This window comes from Spermophilus citellus (assembly GCF_964194105.1).
Source record: "Spermophilus citellus genome assembly, chromosome: 8".
In the NCBI taxonomy this organism is placed as follows: domain Eukaryota; kingdom Metazoa; phylum Chordata; class Mammalia; order Rodentia; family Sciuridae; genus Spermophilus; species Spermophilus citellus.
Genome location: NC_138189.1, coordinates 131,988,078 through 132,005,401, shown reverse-complemented (window position 1 = coordinate 132,005,401; position 17,324 = coordinate 131,988,078). Strand labels below are relative to the sequence as shown.

Genomic DNA, 17,324 nt, shown 5'->3' with positions numbered 1-17,324 from the left:
CCTTCTAATTTGGAAATCCTAAGATTACATGATGCTTCACTGAGGCATCCATGACTCAGTGCTATCTTGATTCTCTAAACAATTCTCCATCTCCTTTACTGGGATGTGTGGCTCATCTTCTTAATGGGGTTCCATTCCTCCAAATTCTTAGTTAAGTGCATCCACATCAATCCCCTGAATTGCCACTGCTGAGAGGAGGCACCCCACACCTCCGGACCAACACTGCCTCCCATACAGAGAATGGTTCCAATCAGAAGTAGTTCTGGTACTTAAAACTCATGCAACCAAGATACCATCACTTCCTCTGCATACCTGTTCCTGGCTTCTTCACTTCTCCTAACTGCTCACCATAATCCATGACATGCCGTTTATGCTGATTTTCCACATGCTTTCTCCTTCCCTTCCTTAACAAGTTGGTCCTAAAGTCATTACATAAGATGAAGGAGTGATCCTTCGTGGGCAGTAGAGAGTGGGCAGCTCTGGTGGCCTACAATGAAGTATCAAGCCCTAGAGTGGCTCTGACGTCCAATGAGGAGAGACAGGCAGGTGTTCTTGTGGTCTCACGCAGGGTATCTTAACCCAAGCAGGGCAAGGACAGTCTGGCATGGGCAGAGGAAAAAAAATAGGTGGGGTGAGTTAGACATCTGACCTATGTGGCTCCATGAACCAGAATGTGGCCCAGGACTGCAACCAGAGGAGAGCATCTGCAGAGGAGAGGCACTCCTTGAAGAAATGCTGGATTCCAGAACTAGGTCAGGAAAAGTGCAAGATGAGCCTAAAGCAGGAAAACAAGGAAGTGCCCAAAGAACAATGAAATCAAGGCAAAAGGACACAGAAACCAGCTTGCATGTGCTCCCCCTGGCTTAATCAGGAACAGCCTGGATATGGAAAATGAGGACAAACAGGCTCCAGCCCAGTGCACAGAACAAGCAACAATGATGCCACGCAGATAGAAATAAGTAAAAGAACAAAGTTTGAGGAAGAATGGGATGTTTGTACAGTTTCAAAGTACTCCTCCACAAAGTGTCTTCTGACTGGGAAAGGAAAAAGAGTTACTTTACCCTGGAGAACTGTGACACACAGCACCTCAACAGAGCAGAGTGAGTCTGAGTGGACAGAAATGGCACAAATGGAAATCACATGTACCTGGGAGGACGCAATAAAAATGAAGCATTTCACCTGTAATGGTCCTCAGGTGCACCACGGAACCAAACCACGGGTTAGCACACCATAAACCCAATGGAGGGACCTTCTACAAAATAACTAGCTTTTAAATCTTCAAGAGAAGCTATAGGGTAGGAGAGTACAACTAGACCCAATCTCCTTCCCGTCACAAAAATCAAGTCAAAATGGACCAAAGACATAAGACCTGGGTCACTTCCATATGACCCAGCAATTCCACTCCTGGGCATATATCCAAAGGAAATAGACATAATAAAACTAATAAAAGACAACATAAAGAGAAATGCTTCATTCAAGACATTGGAATAGGAAAGGATTTTTTTTTTCCAAAAGCACAGGAAATAAAAGAAAACAAATAAATGGGATTACATCAAACTAAAAAGCTTATGTACAGCAAAGGAAACAATCCTCAGAGTGGAGAGACCATGGGAGAAAATACCAAGAACTACACATCTAACAAGGGGTTAATATCCAGAACACAGAAGAAACTCCAAAAGCTCAACAGGAAAAAAAAAAAAAAAAAACTTAATTAAAAAAGCAGGCAAATAGATCTGAATAGACACTTGTTGAAACAAGAAATGCAAATGACCAAGAAGTATATGAAAGAATTTTCAACATCACCAATCATCAGAGAAGTGCAAATCAAAACCACAATGAGTTATCGCCTCCAGTAAGAATGCTATTATCGAAAAGACGAACATTAACAAGTACTGGTGAGGATATGGAGAAGAGGGAACTCTTGCATACCACTGGTGGGAACGTAAACTAGTACCCCTATTACAGAAAACAGTACAGAGCTTTCTCAACATATTAAAAACAGAACTTCCATATGACCCAGCAATTCCACTCCTGGGTATATATCCAAAGGAAATGAAATCAGGATGCCTGAGAAGCAACTGCACCCCATGTTCACTATAGCACTGTTCACAAAAGCCAAGAAATGGAGACAGCCTAAGTTTCTCTAAACTGTCGAATGAATAAAGGAAATGTACACAATGGAATCAGACATGAGGGAATACTGTTCAGCTACAAAAAGCATGAAATTCTTTCATTTGAGACAACCTGGAGGGAACCAGAGATCACTGTGTTAAGTGAAATAAACCAAGCATAGAAAGACAAGTATCACATGATCTCACATGTGCAATCTTTAAAAAAAAAAAAAAAAATCTCATAGAAGCTGAGAGTGGAGATACCAGAGGCTAGGATAGGCACTACACTGCAGATTCTCTGAGCTAGACGTTCTAGTGTGTTATTGCATAGTTAGATGACTATAGATGACTACATATCTCAAAAGCTAACTGAAACGATTTGGAATGTTTTTTGCTATAAATAAGTGATTCATGTTAGAGGAGACAAATATGTTTGAATTTATTAATTAATGTATATGTGTATCATAATATTACATGGCATGTCATTAATATGCAGAATTTGGGGGGAAAAAAGTAGCCACAAAATCTAGAAAACACTGAGAAACTGTCCCAGAGTGAAACAGACTAAAGAGACAGGAAAACTAGGCACAACACACAGTTTGGAACTGGATTCTCACTCTGTAAAAAACATTAGGACACCTGGCAAGACCACGATGAGATGTAAAGGATAGACACCAGTAACGGAAAGTCAATTCCTTGGTTTTGATGGTGTTTTGTGGTTACATAAGAGTGACCTTATTTCAGGAGTTCTTTGTGATGGACTTCCAAATGCTTTGTGTGAGAACATGTGGTCATTTCATAAAATTTTTATACAAGAAAATAACTTCTGCAAAAGTCTGTTCTGTAATTTCTCAAATCTGTCCCATTCTCTCCATTACCCCTGACATCCTCGTTCCCAAGAGCCTAGTTCCCACCCTCCTGCACAGTTGGGATCATTTCTTAGCAAGGCTCTGCGTTCTTCAAACTGACAAACAGTGTCCAGATAAGGGCTCCAGTGCCCTGCAGCTCACACCACCTGTCAGCCCCAACAATCAACTAAGTATGAATATCTTGGTGTAACTTTCAAGTTCAACTCCTTTCTAGTTCCCAACCTCCTTCTCTTCAACCGCCCTCTCACAGCAGCCACACAACTGAACCGAAATCCACGCTTTCTACACATCTCCAGGATTTTGCTCACCTAGCTCCCTCCACCAGGGAGTGCCCACTCCCTTGCACATTTTTCCAAGATGAAGTATAAACACCAACTCTGACCACACCCCCCTCCATTTTCCAACACTTGCCCATCTAATCTCTCCTTGTCAGTATACCCAAAGTTCACCTCACCCCTTACAAACCACATTTCATTCTGTCCGAAACTGTAATTTTTGTCTATTTGTCTCAACGACCCCTAATACATATGGTGAAGTTAACATACCATGGACAAATAAAAATTAAGTCATGGGCTGGGGTTGTGGCTCAGCAGTAGAGTGCTCACCTAGCACGTGTGAGGCCCTAGGTTCAATCCTCAGCACCACATAAAAATAAATAAAATAAAGATTGTGTCCAACTACAACTAAAACATAAATATTTTAAAAAATTAAGTCATAGCTAAAGTTATGAATCTAGATGACCAGTCATTATCTCACATTCTCTCCCTAGGGAGCTTTTTAAGAATTCAAGTTACTTTTTCTTCCTTAAGCTAAAGTTTTCTATTTCTAGTATAAAATATAAACAATGTTTACCTCCTTTCAACAGAGAAATCTGATGTTGCCTGTAACACTCAAAATCATAAATTCCAAGGTTTCTAGAGCATCAGTTAAGTAATAAGTATACATGTAATTATATTTTAATGTCACCATTACTCGACTACATAAAGAACAAAATAAGCTGCTTAAAACTGAAAACAAAGCCTATACCTTACAAGTTTAAAACCAGAAACCCTAAAGCTTAATACAAAGACAGTTATCCATTTAACATGCTTTTTTCTCAGCTTTCACTAATAAATTGTGGAATGCCATCCAGAGATATCCAAGTTAACAGCTATATTTAACTGTTATCAAGAAGCCAATATTTTTCTCTTTGAATTTAGCAAATGAAAGAAAAATGATAATTTACTTAAAAGCAGCCTGAAATTTTATCAGCAAATGAACAGCATGAAACTAAAGCAGCAGTCAACAGCCAGGAAAAAAAAGTAGTTTGGGGGTGAGGGAAATGGCATTGAACACTGAGTGTTGCTGTGAAATTACAGTGATCCACATAGCATCTGCTATCACTGTGACACTTAGGACAGAAAAGGTCGACACACCCACAATTTCAATATTGCAAAAGACGTCAAATCTATAAATGATAAATCTCCAGGTCCTGGTTTCAACATGTCCCTCATGCAAAAACTGCCTCCAGGGGAAAATTTTGACTTTATCCTAAATGAAACTACGGTTTTTAATCTCAACTCTTCTCACTCCTTATGAATGAAGTAAACCGCTCTAAATAAACTAAGATTTTTGAAGATAAAAATTGGGCATACTGACATTTAAATCTAAGATATTTGTGATATTATAAGAAAAACTTATACAAAACCATAAACATAATGACTTGTCTAATATAAAACTCTAATGTTCTTCCATTTCAATAAAATTATCACCATTCTTCCCAGAAAAACCATCAGTGAATGAAAGTAAGTGAATTATCAGGAGAAGCAAGTCTCACTTAAAGACCGTTTCAAATACTATCCTGGAGAAATTTTAGGCACATTAGCAATTTCCAAAATCAAAATATTCTGAGACAAACAATAAGAAAGTTATGTGTCCTCCTTCCCAAATGATCTAAGTAATGCTGTAATGGTTTTATTTATCATCGTAAGTACCAATAGTCAAACACATATGCACACTCCCACAAAACCAACTATTCTTCTACAGTTTGCATTACATGGAGAGATCTCCATGGTTTATTCAGAAAGTTTACTAAAAAGGCAAAGTTTGCCACAAACTCCTTAAGTTCTGAAACTTTTGGTTTATCATAAAAAGTGAACTTTAAAAAAAAAAAAGTCAGGGACAACTGAAGAAAAACTATTTTATTTACTAAACTGCATGTTGTTTAATAAAAACTATGAAAAAAAATTCAGCACAAATTAAGATAAAAACCTAGTTCTCTTGAAGCCTATCAGATGATGCCCTTTGAAATAGTGAACTTTATATTCAGAAGTCTAAGTCAATGTTAGCACTGTAATGATGCTATCAAAGTGACTATGGTTATCACCATAAACAGTCAGCATCATGTCAACAGAAATAGCCTGTTTCCATGAAGGATTGTGTAAATAAAGAGAATGAGAATTCATAGTAAGTGTCAGGTTTTATAAAAGGAAAGGTCTGATGTTTTTCTTAAAAAAAAGAGAACAACTATTCAGTATATCAAGGAAAATAACAAGTCAACTCTTCCTCACTTTTCCTTTAAAATGGCACATGACAATAACATCTTTCTATCCAGAGTACCCTGAAAACAACTGAGTGAAGCTTATGAGTCTCACTTGAAACCAGATTGGCCAACATGTTAAGGGATACTCTATTTTGATTCTTCAAAGGAAACTCCATGGCCAACCCGTACTTTTATCAAGTTCAACTTAGTTTAAAATGAAGAAACTAAGGCTGTTGAGAGAAGCTGTGACTCACACGGGAGGTCATGGAGTCAGTTTCATTTGTGCCTGAGCTGACAAAGGAACTCACATCTACATGACAGAACCCAGGCCAGTGTCCACCCTCTGGGCTTTACATTCAGTTTTGTCATAATTTACAATTTGGCACTCACTGGGAATTATTAATAGACAGATGACTTTTGTCAATGCTCTCACAGAATGCCCCAAGACTGAAATAAAGACAACACACCCTTCACAGCCATTACTCATTACTGTCAGCCTGAAAAATTAATCTAGGTGACAGTCATTTCTTACTTGGAAGAGGACACTCCTTCCTCAGAAGAATATCCAGTAAGACTAATACAAATATCATAATCACCTCTTTCTCCATTAACCTCCAAAAGGCCTGTGGCATTGAACAGACAAGTAGCTGTCAACTTCTGGGGCTCAAAAGCCTTTCTTCAGTACTGAGGATCCCAAAGAGTCGGCTGCCAGTTACAGCTACTGATACTTACCCACATTAGAAATTAAAACTTCTAATTAGTTCCAATTAAATGAGAAATTAAAACTAGTATGTTAACACATTTAAAAATAAGTCATGCAACATAAACAGATGTTTATGAAAAACTGCACTATTTCCCCAAATGACAAACTTTAGTGACAAAGTCCTCCTTTTGTGTTTTATACTTTTTTGCAAGCCACTTAAGAGAACATAGCTGAATCTTAATCTATTTCTGCATTCACTGTATGGTGATATGCTCTGCTTCAAGTACATGGAGAAAATCTGGCCTCATGCATGTATGTTGCTGGAAAAGGAGAGACATACTTTAAAGATCTTTTCCAATCACGGTAGATAGGAGTCTTTGATACTACAGTGAAAACTGATGGTGAGTTAAAGGTTAGTTGCAATGTGGAATCTGAAAATCAACATGTGTTATTACAAATCCACTGGTTTACTTCCATTTGGAGTGGGTCATTACCAGTGCCTGATTCCTAACCTCATGAACTTCCTTGAAAAGATTTCTGGAAGCCACCAAAACTCACCTTGAGATCTATTAAAAAACAGTCTAGAGTTCAACCTAAAGTCGAGAATACCATTAAACCTAGACACATTTACACCCTACCTTGAGCCTTTATGACCTTTAACACTAATGTATTTAACATTACCTGAAATGGAGTGGCATCATCATAAATTAAGAAAGAGGCAAAAGGTTAGATTTTGATTTAAAAGATATAGAATAAAAGCTTGAATGAGGTTAAATTGATGATTCTATCATGGGGACTGAAATCTAGAAAAAGATCTATATATCCTCTGATCCTCTGATCATTTCTTTTGTTCTGGAAATGATCAAAACAAATATGTTTGGATATTATCTACCTGGAAGGGTTGCAAAGAATTTACAAGAGATTTCAAATAACATGTAAAGTTTGGTCATTAAAGATTTTGAAAAACTCATCTTAACTGGCATAAAACCCAGTATGTATGCAAGCAGCACAAAGCCCTTCAACCATATTAGCAAATTCAAAGAATTCTGGAATATCTAGAGGAGACAGACCACACTTCTGGTCACTGATTGTTATCTACCTGTCTACAGCTATGGTTTACTGAATCATCGGAAGGGGGTTCATGAGTCGAGTTTGAAAACAAGAATTAAAGTAGGAGAAAATGAATAAACAACAAAGGTAAGAAGTAATGATTTTAGCTACTGCATTTCTCTGCTAATACTTATTAGAGAAAAACTTTTCAGCAAATCCATACTCTTTGAAACTAAAAAAGCATAAGCAGAACTGCATTAATAAATGTGTGGTACCTAACCATTAAAGAAAAATACCAGAGCTAATTTACAAAATATTTTCTTTTAACCAGAACTTGAATACTTTAAATATTTCTTAAAAGATTTTGTGAAATTTCCCTTTTCTTCATTTTATGAAAATGAAAAGAAATGGAAAGACTATGAAACTATTTAAAATAACAGCTGAAATGTATATAGTGCATACTAACATAACAGATGTCAAAGAACTTCCCATAAATTAACTCCTTTAAATTGTCTTACTCACTGGAAGATAGGTCTGTTTAATCCCAAATAAGAAAACTAAATCACAGAGAAGTAAAGAGATATACACAAGGACACAAACAATTGAGTGGCAGAACTGGAATTTCAACCAGGGCAATGATGCCTTTAGCCACCAGGATATCCTACCCCACTAACTCAATGAAACCATCACTTAAACAAAAATACCCACACTATATGCAAAAAATATCCTTCTCTGAAGATAAAACAAAACGTAAGCAGCAAAATACATGCTGAATTTGGTTCCGATATCAGCCACATTAGGTCTCGTGCTAAAGTTTGGAATATAAGAGACAGAATTAGACCATGATTAAAGAGCTCATGCTTTGGAGAACTATAAGACTGTACCCTTTATGGAATGCTTGCATCTATAAAAATGAGAGGAGCAAGGTTTGAGTCAATGATGAGAAAAGAATGCACAAACGAAAGATTTAGGCTTGAAAGAAATCCAGTAAAGGAGAAAGATGGAAGAATACAGGTTAAATTCTATCTTATTAATGGAATGGACATACTTTTCACAAAATAGATTTTTAAAGAAAAATATTCACATAGTCCATGCTGCCAAAGGAATGAACTATATCTAGAAAACCAATTCTTTATATATTCCACAAAGGGATCATTTATGACAACCATGTAATAAAAACGGTACTGAAGCAAAGTCCAATGTGAGTATTCATTGCATAACTCAGAACCACCCTTTACAGTCATCTGAAACTTCTTCCTTGTTTTTTCTAAATATATACAACATGCTATCTGCAACAAAGAGAGCCAAGAGATATTTTACAGTAAATAAAGTATGTCTCCTTACAGCTCTGAAGAGTTATAAATATATCAATTCAAAACTATGGTGACATATTTCACTTCCAAGAAAGCAAGATTGTCCACCTAGTAATTTTAGATGTGCTGAATCTTTAAAAAAAAACCCTCAACAGTTAAGGAAATGATTTATTTGCATTGAAAACCACAACTTTCATATGAAGAATCTACCTAGAAAAGGGTGGGAAGGAGGGAAGTTTGTACCTAACAAATTGGGGTTTTCATTTTTCACAACCAAGAAAGTGATACAAAAATTTTTTAGAAAGACTAAAACCATAAAGAAAATAATTTGATGCAGTTTCAGTGAACCAGAAAACAGCTAAAGGGAAAAATATATATCTAGCATTTGTCTACTAACGTAAATATAGTAACTGGTGTGGAAAATGAACGTTTTCCAAAAATCTAAAACAGACAATGGCGGGACACCTATACATGCTCCTACAAAGTCAACAGAGATATTTTCTAGAAGATTTTAAGAATGTTCGGTACCTCTACATCAGAAACGTTATACCATTATATCAACAAGCAAAGGGGAGGACTAGAAAAACCATTGTAAAAACAAAAATAAAACAGTAATAAATTCAAATGTAATAAAGCTAAAGCTAACCTTCAACATTTGATAGAGACATGATTTAAAAAAAAATAGATAGGGGGAAAAAAAAAAAACCACTTACCTTGACACGTTTTCTGGAATGTATTCTAGGACCGGATATCCATCACTTCTTCTAGATGACAGATCACCGTGTGATTTCCATGACTCCACTAAAGTACTGACAGGAGGAAAGGAACTCAGGTGTTGGAAAGATTGGTCTCTAGCAGATCGTGATAAAGATATTGTACCTTGAGCACCAATCCTGTAGTGAAAGGACTGTCCGCTGGAATTCACACCAACAATGGCAGATGAAGGGATGCTGGCCTCTGGGTAATAACTCCCATCATCTGGTTCTTGCTTAATCCCCATTGGGAATCCACTGCCTTCACAGTTACCATCAAAGCCGGGCACAGGTGGTCCTAAAATTCCTGATAGGGAGTAATAGTCTTTATCATCCATAAAGGAAAAATATGAGCCATCCATAAATGGAAATGGGTTTACTGTTGGGTTTCCTTTGAAAGAGGTGCCTGAACATGAGTGCTTGGTTGATTCTTGCTTTATTGGTACTGAGAACGGAGACTCAGAATTGATTTTGCTATTTCCTCCTAGACAGGAGTTGCTAAAAGCTCCATCTGGTTCTGGCTTTATGTACTGGACAATGTTGAGCTGGCCAGTCACACCATTTGAGATGGCATTCTCGACTTCCTCGGTCTTAGGAAAAGGGACCTCGTGAGCACCTTTCTCGTGTGTGTCTGGACTGGGAACCACATCCCGGGTTGCACCGGCTCCAGCAGAGGTGCCAGAAGCAGGGTAGCTGAAGGCATTGTTTATAGGGCTGCAGATGGATCCCACAGTACTGGCTGTCGGGCTCGAAAGCGTGGATCTGTTATTCGTGTTGGAAGGGCTGGAAACAGAGCACCTTGAGTTATTGAGATTTGCAGGGCTGGACACGGAGGAGCGCAGAGTGGCATTATTAGGACTGGAGACTGGAGATTTTACGCTGCAGTGACTGGGAGGGCTGGAAATTGGGGATTTCATGCTACTCAACGGACTTGAGAGAGGAGAGCCCACGTTGCTAGCATGTGCGGGGCTGTGCGACCGGGAGCTTCGGTTTTCAACATTAGGGGAGCACGTCAGAGGAGTTCCTTGGGTGATGGGGCTGTGCACTGAGAAACTGCCAAAGCTGGTGGTGGTGGAGGACACGGAGTTGATTCCAGCAGGGCTGCAAACTGAAGATGTCATGTTCAGAGGGCTGCAAACAGAGGGGCTCTTGTCATGACACATGATAGGGCTTTTAACAATGGCACGCATGACCCCACCGTTCATGGAGCTCCCAGAGTCAGACATAAATGATCTCAAGGGCCTGCTCACACTACTTAGAGTGGAAGGACGATGGCCATTCTCTTTGTAAAACTTCACCAGCTGTTCCACATTTTGGTAAATCTTTGCTGGGCTCACGCTTCCTTGTTGGTTCTGCTGATCAAAGGCGTAGTCAGCATCTCGTACAGAATCCATGTACAAACCCATGGACTCAGCTACTGTGGCTGAAAGCTCCTTCGATTCCAGCTCGGTTTTAATGTCAGATGTTAAAGTCCCAGACCGATTATTGTCTTGCTGAAGGCAGGGGAGTAGTTCGTGTTTTTCTTTGCTGCTTCCTTGAGTACTGCTGTTTGGAATAGCACCGGAAACACAGCTTACGTTGACAATCTCCATGTAGTTACTCTCATCGGTCCTCTCTGTGGGTCCCAGGGAAGAACGCTCCACAGCCTGAGAAACTTGACTCCACCGTCTTTCCATATCTAGACCTTCAGGGAGACTGTGGTAGCCTTTGGTCTCCATAGCTAACAAATAAATTTATATTAAAATGTCAGAATTAGTTAGAACGTTATTATGCTAACAATCATTCTAAAACTGCATTACGTATGCTACACAAGCTCGGTCTACTTATTATAAGCAATAGTTCTCATTATATTAAAACTTACCTTCTTGGGTGCTGACATAACAGAATATTGACTAACTTCCTCAGAAGCCAAAATAAGAAACTGATCATATAAAACTACTTTGCATCTAAATTTAATATTTGCTCTAATATAGCCTTTAGATTTTGTGATGAATATTTAACTTACTTGAATATTAAATAACATTAAAATAACCCTGGAAAGTGATGAGGCAGTCAAAAGAGAAACAGAATTTATCAAGGTGGGGTGATCTGCCTGAACTCAGAGACGGTGAATAAAGTTGGGCTTGCAACTCAGTCTTCTGACTCCAGTGCTATTGGGAATCTTTTGATCATATGGAAGTTGCCTGCCATATCTAATACATGGCCTTGTTAAAAACAACATGGAAATGCAAATAAATTCACTCAACAAAGGAAAAAGAGTAAAGGTGGCAATAAACATAAAAAAATGAAGGATGTCTAGCAGTACGGGCTTACACTGCAAACAGGGGTGGATTTTTTTTTAAAACATAGGATTACTGAAATATTTTATCCTGAATTCTATTATTTTAGTCAGTCTTTTCTGTAAACAAATAAACTTTAACAAGTATAAACTTACCCAACTTAATTATCATAGGAAAATAATTTATTTTTTTAATTTTAAGACTTTCTTAAGATAATTAGTGATGAGGATGATTTGGTGTCAATTCTGAAAAGTAAAGGCTTATATACCTCAATTGAGTTTGTCCTCAGATCAGAGAGGCTGTATGACAGCTCAGGAATGCCAGGGTTCTTCACTATATTTCAGTACTTGCCAGGACTCTGGCATGAACCTTCCCCTAGTGGTCTCTCTGCTAAAAAGACTCCCTAAGGCCAGATGCTTTTATTCTCCACAGTGAATGGAGGGAGATCTAAAGGGATCCTAAAAATGTTAAGCCATTCATTCACTCAACAGCATTTACCAAGTGCTTGCTATATATCCTGTGCCCAAGACCAGGCACTGAAATGGTAGTTGTAAATGAACAGGCATAGTCTGGGTGCCCAAGGAGACCAAGGATTGTTGTAGATATCATCATATCATTAGTTCTACTAGGTATCAGTTCCTGGGTAGATAATGGGCTGGGTTTATAAAATTCTTGTGTACTATATAATTCAATGTGATATTATAAAAGTCTTTTACATTTATTAACTCTTTTATCCTTACAAACAACCCTATACGACGGGTGAAAATACTATCTAAATAATACAAGTGGGAAAACTGAGGCACTGGCCACACAGCTAAGTGGCAAAATTGGTTTCTCAGCCTTGGCACATTTTGGACCAGATGATTCTTGTGGCCGTCTGTCCTATGAATTATGACATCTTTAGCAGTATCCCCAATCCCTACCCACTAGATGCCATGAACATGAACCCTTCCCATTCCTGATAACCAAAAATTTCTCCAGACATTACCAAATATCCCCAGGGGACAAAAATCACCCCTGGTTGAAATCACCACTCTAAAGAAACATTTTACAGAAAATTAACTCATGTGCCATAAATTTTTTTCTGGATGGGTTTTTCCAGTCCTTTTAAGTCTAAATCATCTCCGACCGAAGGATCCTGCCATTTCTGCAGTTTTGTACATGAGCTTCCTTTAGGCTCCACCTCTTTTACCTTCCATCCTCCCTACTGAAAAAAAATAGAGACCAGGAAGTCCTTCTACAGAACTCATATTAGATTCCATTGAAAAATGACCCTACCAAATAAGTTAACATTAGATATCACAAGGCTCTATAATGAAATTTAATGCCCAAATTGTCCCGAGTATTATAATTACCTCTGACTTTTCTGTATTCAGTACTAGATGTTAAGTTCTGAGATGACAAACTATCAATTTCAATACTATGTCCCCGATGAATATTAAAGCACAAATAAAAAATGTTAAACTATTATACAATAATCAATACTTAATTTGAGAACATTAAAATCTACCAACTATGTAGCATGCGTTCACTTAAAGAACATTATTCTATGAATTCCTAATCAAAAATCAATTACAAACAGTGAGAAAATAAATCACAAAAGTTGAGATATTATCAGGTAATTTCAGCTAAAAAAGCTGGTGTAGATAAAAACCAACTAAAGTTGAACATAAAAAAATAGTGTATGGGAACCCAAATGGGTAATACTGGACTTTTCTACTCACTGGAAAAACTATTTAGCTATAGCCACAGGTTGAAAATATTAAATATGATATGCTTCCTGTATCTAAAAATATTCTGTTTTCCCCACACCAAAGGTGAATGAAGGTACAGATGTTTTAGGTTCAAATTCACTGCATGCCTATTTGCGTCTAAAACAGAACACTTTGTGTGTATCTCACTCCCTTCACACCCCAATTCACACCGCCTTCCTAGTACACTGCATCACCATCTACCCAAAGGCCTAGAAGTTATCCTTACCAAAGGGCCTCCTCTGGCACACTCTACTACCAGGGCCACAGCCTTATTCTCTCTCTGGGGCCTACCCTGAGTCTGAAGGAGGATCCCACCCAGATGATATTCCAAAAAATTCGTTCTCCCAACTGTCTTTTGGGAAGATTGGTCACTCATTGCTCTCTTGAGGTCTCATACAGTAAAATGTGCATTTCTAGAACCTTGGGGACATTCTACAATGCAGAAGTCACTTTACTTTTTAATCCAGCATTCCCTAAATAATTTGGCTACTGACACCCTTTCTTCACAGAACACCTACTAATACTCTGAAGGGCGCTTTTCATCACTCTGCTCTAAAGCATGAGCCATATGCCAGCTCTATAAGGCTATTATGAAGATTCAAAGAGAATCTCTATGAGACCCTGAGCCAAGGACTATCTTAAAGCAGACTCTATAAGGAAGCAGCTTATCAGCTAACATCAGACAGCTGATCACAACTTTCCAAGTCCTGTTTCACTAGCCCTGAACTCTCTGAACAATATCATAAAGCAGCCTATACTTCACTATGTTATTGACAGGACTATCATTTAAGAATTTGCCAAAGGCTTTGCTGAAATCTAAATTAGATTTGTTTAAGGTATTCTCATCTGCCAACCTCACATACCTCTCAACAAAGGAAACAGAGTAAAGGTTGACAATAAACACAAATAACAGAGGATATCAAGCATCTGGGTGGCTTCCACTGCAGTTGAGGTCATTTTTTAAAAAAAATTATTGAAATATTTCATGCTGAATTCTTCCTATTATTTTAATTGGTCTTGTCTATAAAAAAATGGATCATGTTAGAAATTCATTTCCTATGTTGTCCTGGAAACCTAAGTTGTCTTTTTAGAATTAGCATAATGAGGGGCTAGGGTTATGGCTCAGTGGTAGAGCACTTGCCTAGCATGTGTGAGGCACTGGGTTCGATCCTCAGCACCACATAAAAATAAATGAATAAAACAAAGGTATTGGGGCTGGAGAGAGAGATCAGTTGGTAGAGTGTCTCGTATGCACAAGGCCCTGGGTTCAATACCCAGCACCACAAAAAAAAAAAAAAAAAAAAGGTATTGTATTCATCTACTGCTAAAAGAAATTTTTTAAAAAAAATAATTAGCATAATGACCATGGCTTCGGCATAATTTCAGTCAATCTGAACATACTAGTGAATACTGAAAAAACTAGCTGATGACTATGATCCTTACAAAACTTAATATCCAGAAAGTAAAGAGAAAGTTTTTGATACTAAAGCATAAAATGAAGCAGAGAGGAATATACATACACACATTCATATACATACATAAACACACACACATATAAATTTGCATAAAATAAGTCTTGCATGCCTTATAATGCATATTATGTGGGGGCAAAAATCCTCATACACCTTCAATTTTGATGTAAATGGCCTCCCCCAGGACAAAAGAACATTTACATTGTAAGGAAAAGCCTGATGGAGGTTCTATTTTAAGGCATATAAAAGCTCTTAAACACTATTTTTATACAGAAAAACCTGACTTCAAATTTTCATGTTTTATAGTCCATGTGAAATTACCCTTTTCCATAAGGAAGTAGGTCCCCCCCCCAGGAATATAATTAAAGATCCTTAGGAATTTCTATTTTATCTCAAAACAGTTTCACTTTTCTTATCCCCCCACATAGTCCCATTTTAACAGCATCATTTTCTATAGTTATTTCACTATCAGATACCACTTAATGACTAAGCCTTCAGAAATTCATAATCACCATTAAGTTACATAGCTGTAGAAGTTCAGTATATATTAACCATCTTTTGTCATTCACTCTTAGAGAACTATTACTTTCCCCTCTTTTAAAGATAAGGTAAATGAAAGACATCTGCCCAAGGTCACCTAAGAGAGCTGGAGAACCAGTTAGAATTAGGCACAACTGATTTCTATTCACTCACCTAATTCTTTGGGCCACCTGATCTTTCCAAAATCCCCAAACAAAACTATGCCTCCCTTTAAGTAAAAAGCTCCACTTTTAGATTTTAGATTTTATTTTCAAAACTTCAAGCCTTTCCGTGATAATGCCATGTCAAACATGAAATTAAAACTTCACAGATGGAGAATGCTGTTATCGTTCCTATGTAAATATCCTCAATAACAGCACCTAGAGAAATGGCATTACAAAATGTTAGGAAGAAATTTGTTGCCTTTAAAAGTCGGAGGTTCCAAAAACTCCTCTGCTAGCAAAAGTTTTCCTAACTCCTGTGCACTAATAAATAATTAAAACTGATGGTGCCATAATCATTATGATTTAAACTTGATCTTTCAAAAATCAATAGAAAAGCCACGCACCTAAAATTCAGCGCGTCAAGGATGCCACCAAAAGAAGATTCATACCTTCTCCCCTGCCCTTAGAATTCCAAAGGATCACAGAAAACTTAGCCGATCTCAAGAGTTTGGGGGAATATTAGGGAACGGGAAATGCACGAATTTCCAGAGCCCCTTTCATATGGGATCTATATCTCCTTCAATTGCCCTTTTTTCCGCTACACCTCCGGCCGAGATTTGGAAGCTTCCGCAATTGATACAGGAAAGAAATATTATTTCAACGTCCTTTAAAATTTTTACAAGGAAAACGATCTGAAATTCATCTTTGGGGAAACAGAAGGGTGGTAGACCTCCCACAGCCAAAGGCGGTTAAAAGCTGCTCGTTAGAGGGCATTTATCCAAAGTGGCCAAACTTTCCCAAAATAGTCCTCTGGCGGCCAAAGGGGGGAAAAAGTGGAAAACCAAAACAAAACAACAAGCCCACAGCACCATACTGACTGTGCCTCCGGATTACGCAGCCACTTCTCCCTGCGAAGTGCACGCACCCGCGCCGCGGCCGCACGCCTAGCAAGGCAAGAGGCGGCCCGCTGCGCACCCCTACACACCTGCCTCGGCCAGGGTCCGTCTCTCGCCGTCTACCTGTTGCAGCGCTTGCCACCGCCACGACACCCCTGCTGCGGAGCCCCCCTAAATCCAACCACATCCAGGCCAGCGAGTGCCGCCCTCCCTGCAGCGGGAGAGCTCGAGGCAGTAACGCTCTTGCACCCAGGTGACTGCACGGGTTTCCTCTGAGCAGCCTGAAGTTGGCTCGCGTCTCCGGGCCCAATGACACCCCGGGCGGAGAAGCTGAGAGGAGGGGGCAGGGCCAAAGCGGGCAAAAGGGGGAGAGAGGGCGGGCATAAGCCCGGAGGGGGAGTTGGCCAACTGCAGAGCCGGTCCTTTTAAAAACGGGTCACATGTCCAGATAAAGTTCAGGTTGCTATCCCGCCCCCCTGAGCCCTTCCCATTGGCCCGAAGGGAAGCAAGGCTCCACGCTGCACGGGTCAGGCGGGCTTCTCATTGGACAATCTTAGCTGTCAGTCACGGGGCGGGCGACATGACTGATACAAAGTTGCTGCGACACAGCCTGGACTCGGCAGCTTCCTTAAAGCCGCAGCGGCGGCGGGCGCTTGGGGGTCCGGACGGTGATTATGACACCAGAGACCTATCCCGGCTCTGCCCCCCGATCCCCCTCGCTTGACCGCCCCAAACCTGCTCTTGACTAACCAGCTCTCCTCCTGGCCGACCCCAGGATACCTGGAGAGATGTGAAAAGTGTAGTGACGCGGAAGAAGTCGGGTTTTTCCGCGAGCAGTCAAAGTGTTATCCCCTCTGGCTCTCCACCTGCAGCGCCAGGTGAGCAGCAGCCGTGACCTCAGTGCCGCCCACAGCGTCTGCG

The 17,324-nt window shown here is 39.3% G+C and overlaps 1 protein-coding gene across 1 annotated transcript in view; it reads right to left on the bottom strand.

Moving 5' to 3' along the window:
* Window positions 1-16,713, bottom strand: part of NR3C2 (nuclear receptor subfamily 3 group C member 2) — a 317,712-nt gene extending 300,999 nt beyond the window's left edge. The window contains exons 1-2 of the mRNA XM_081302992.1: window positions 16,493-16,713; window positions 9,281-11,039 (exon numbers count right to left, since the gene is read on the bottom strand). Coding sequence (XP_081159118.1) covers window positions 9,281-11,037 — 1,757 coding nt within the window. The 5' untranslated portion in view covers window positions 11,038-11,039; window positions 16,493-16,713. The remainder of the gene's footprint in view (window positions 1-9,280; window positions 11,040-16,492) is intronic.
* Window positions 16,714-17,324: the final 611 nt, after the last annotated feature.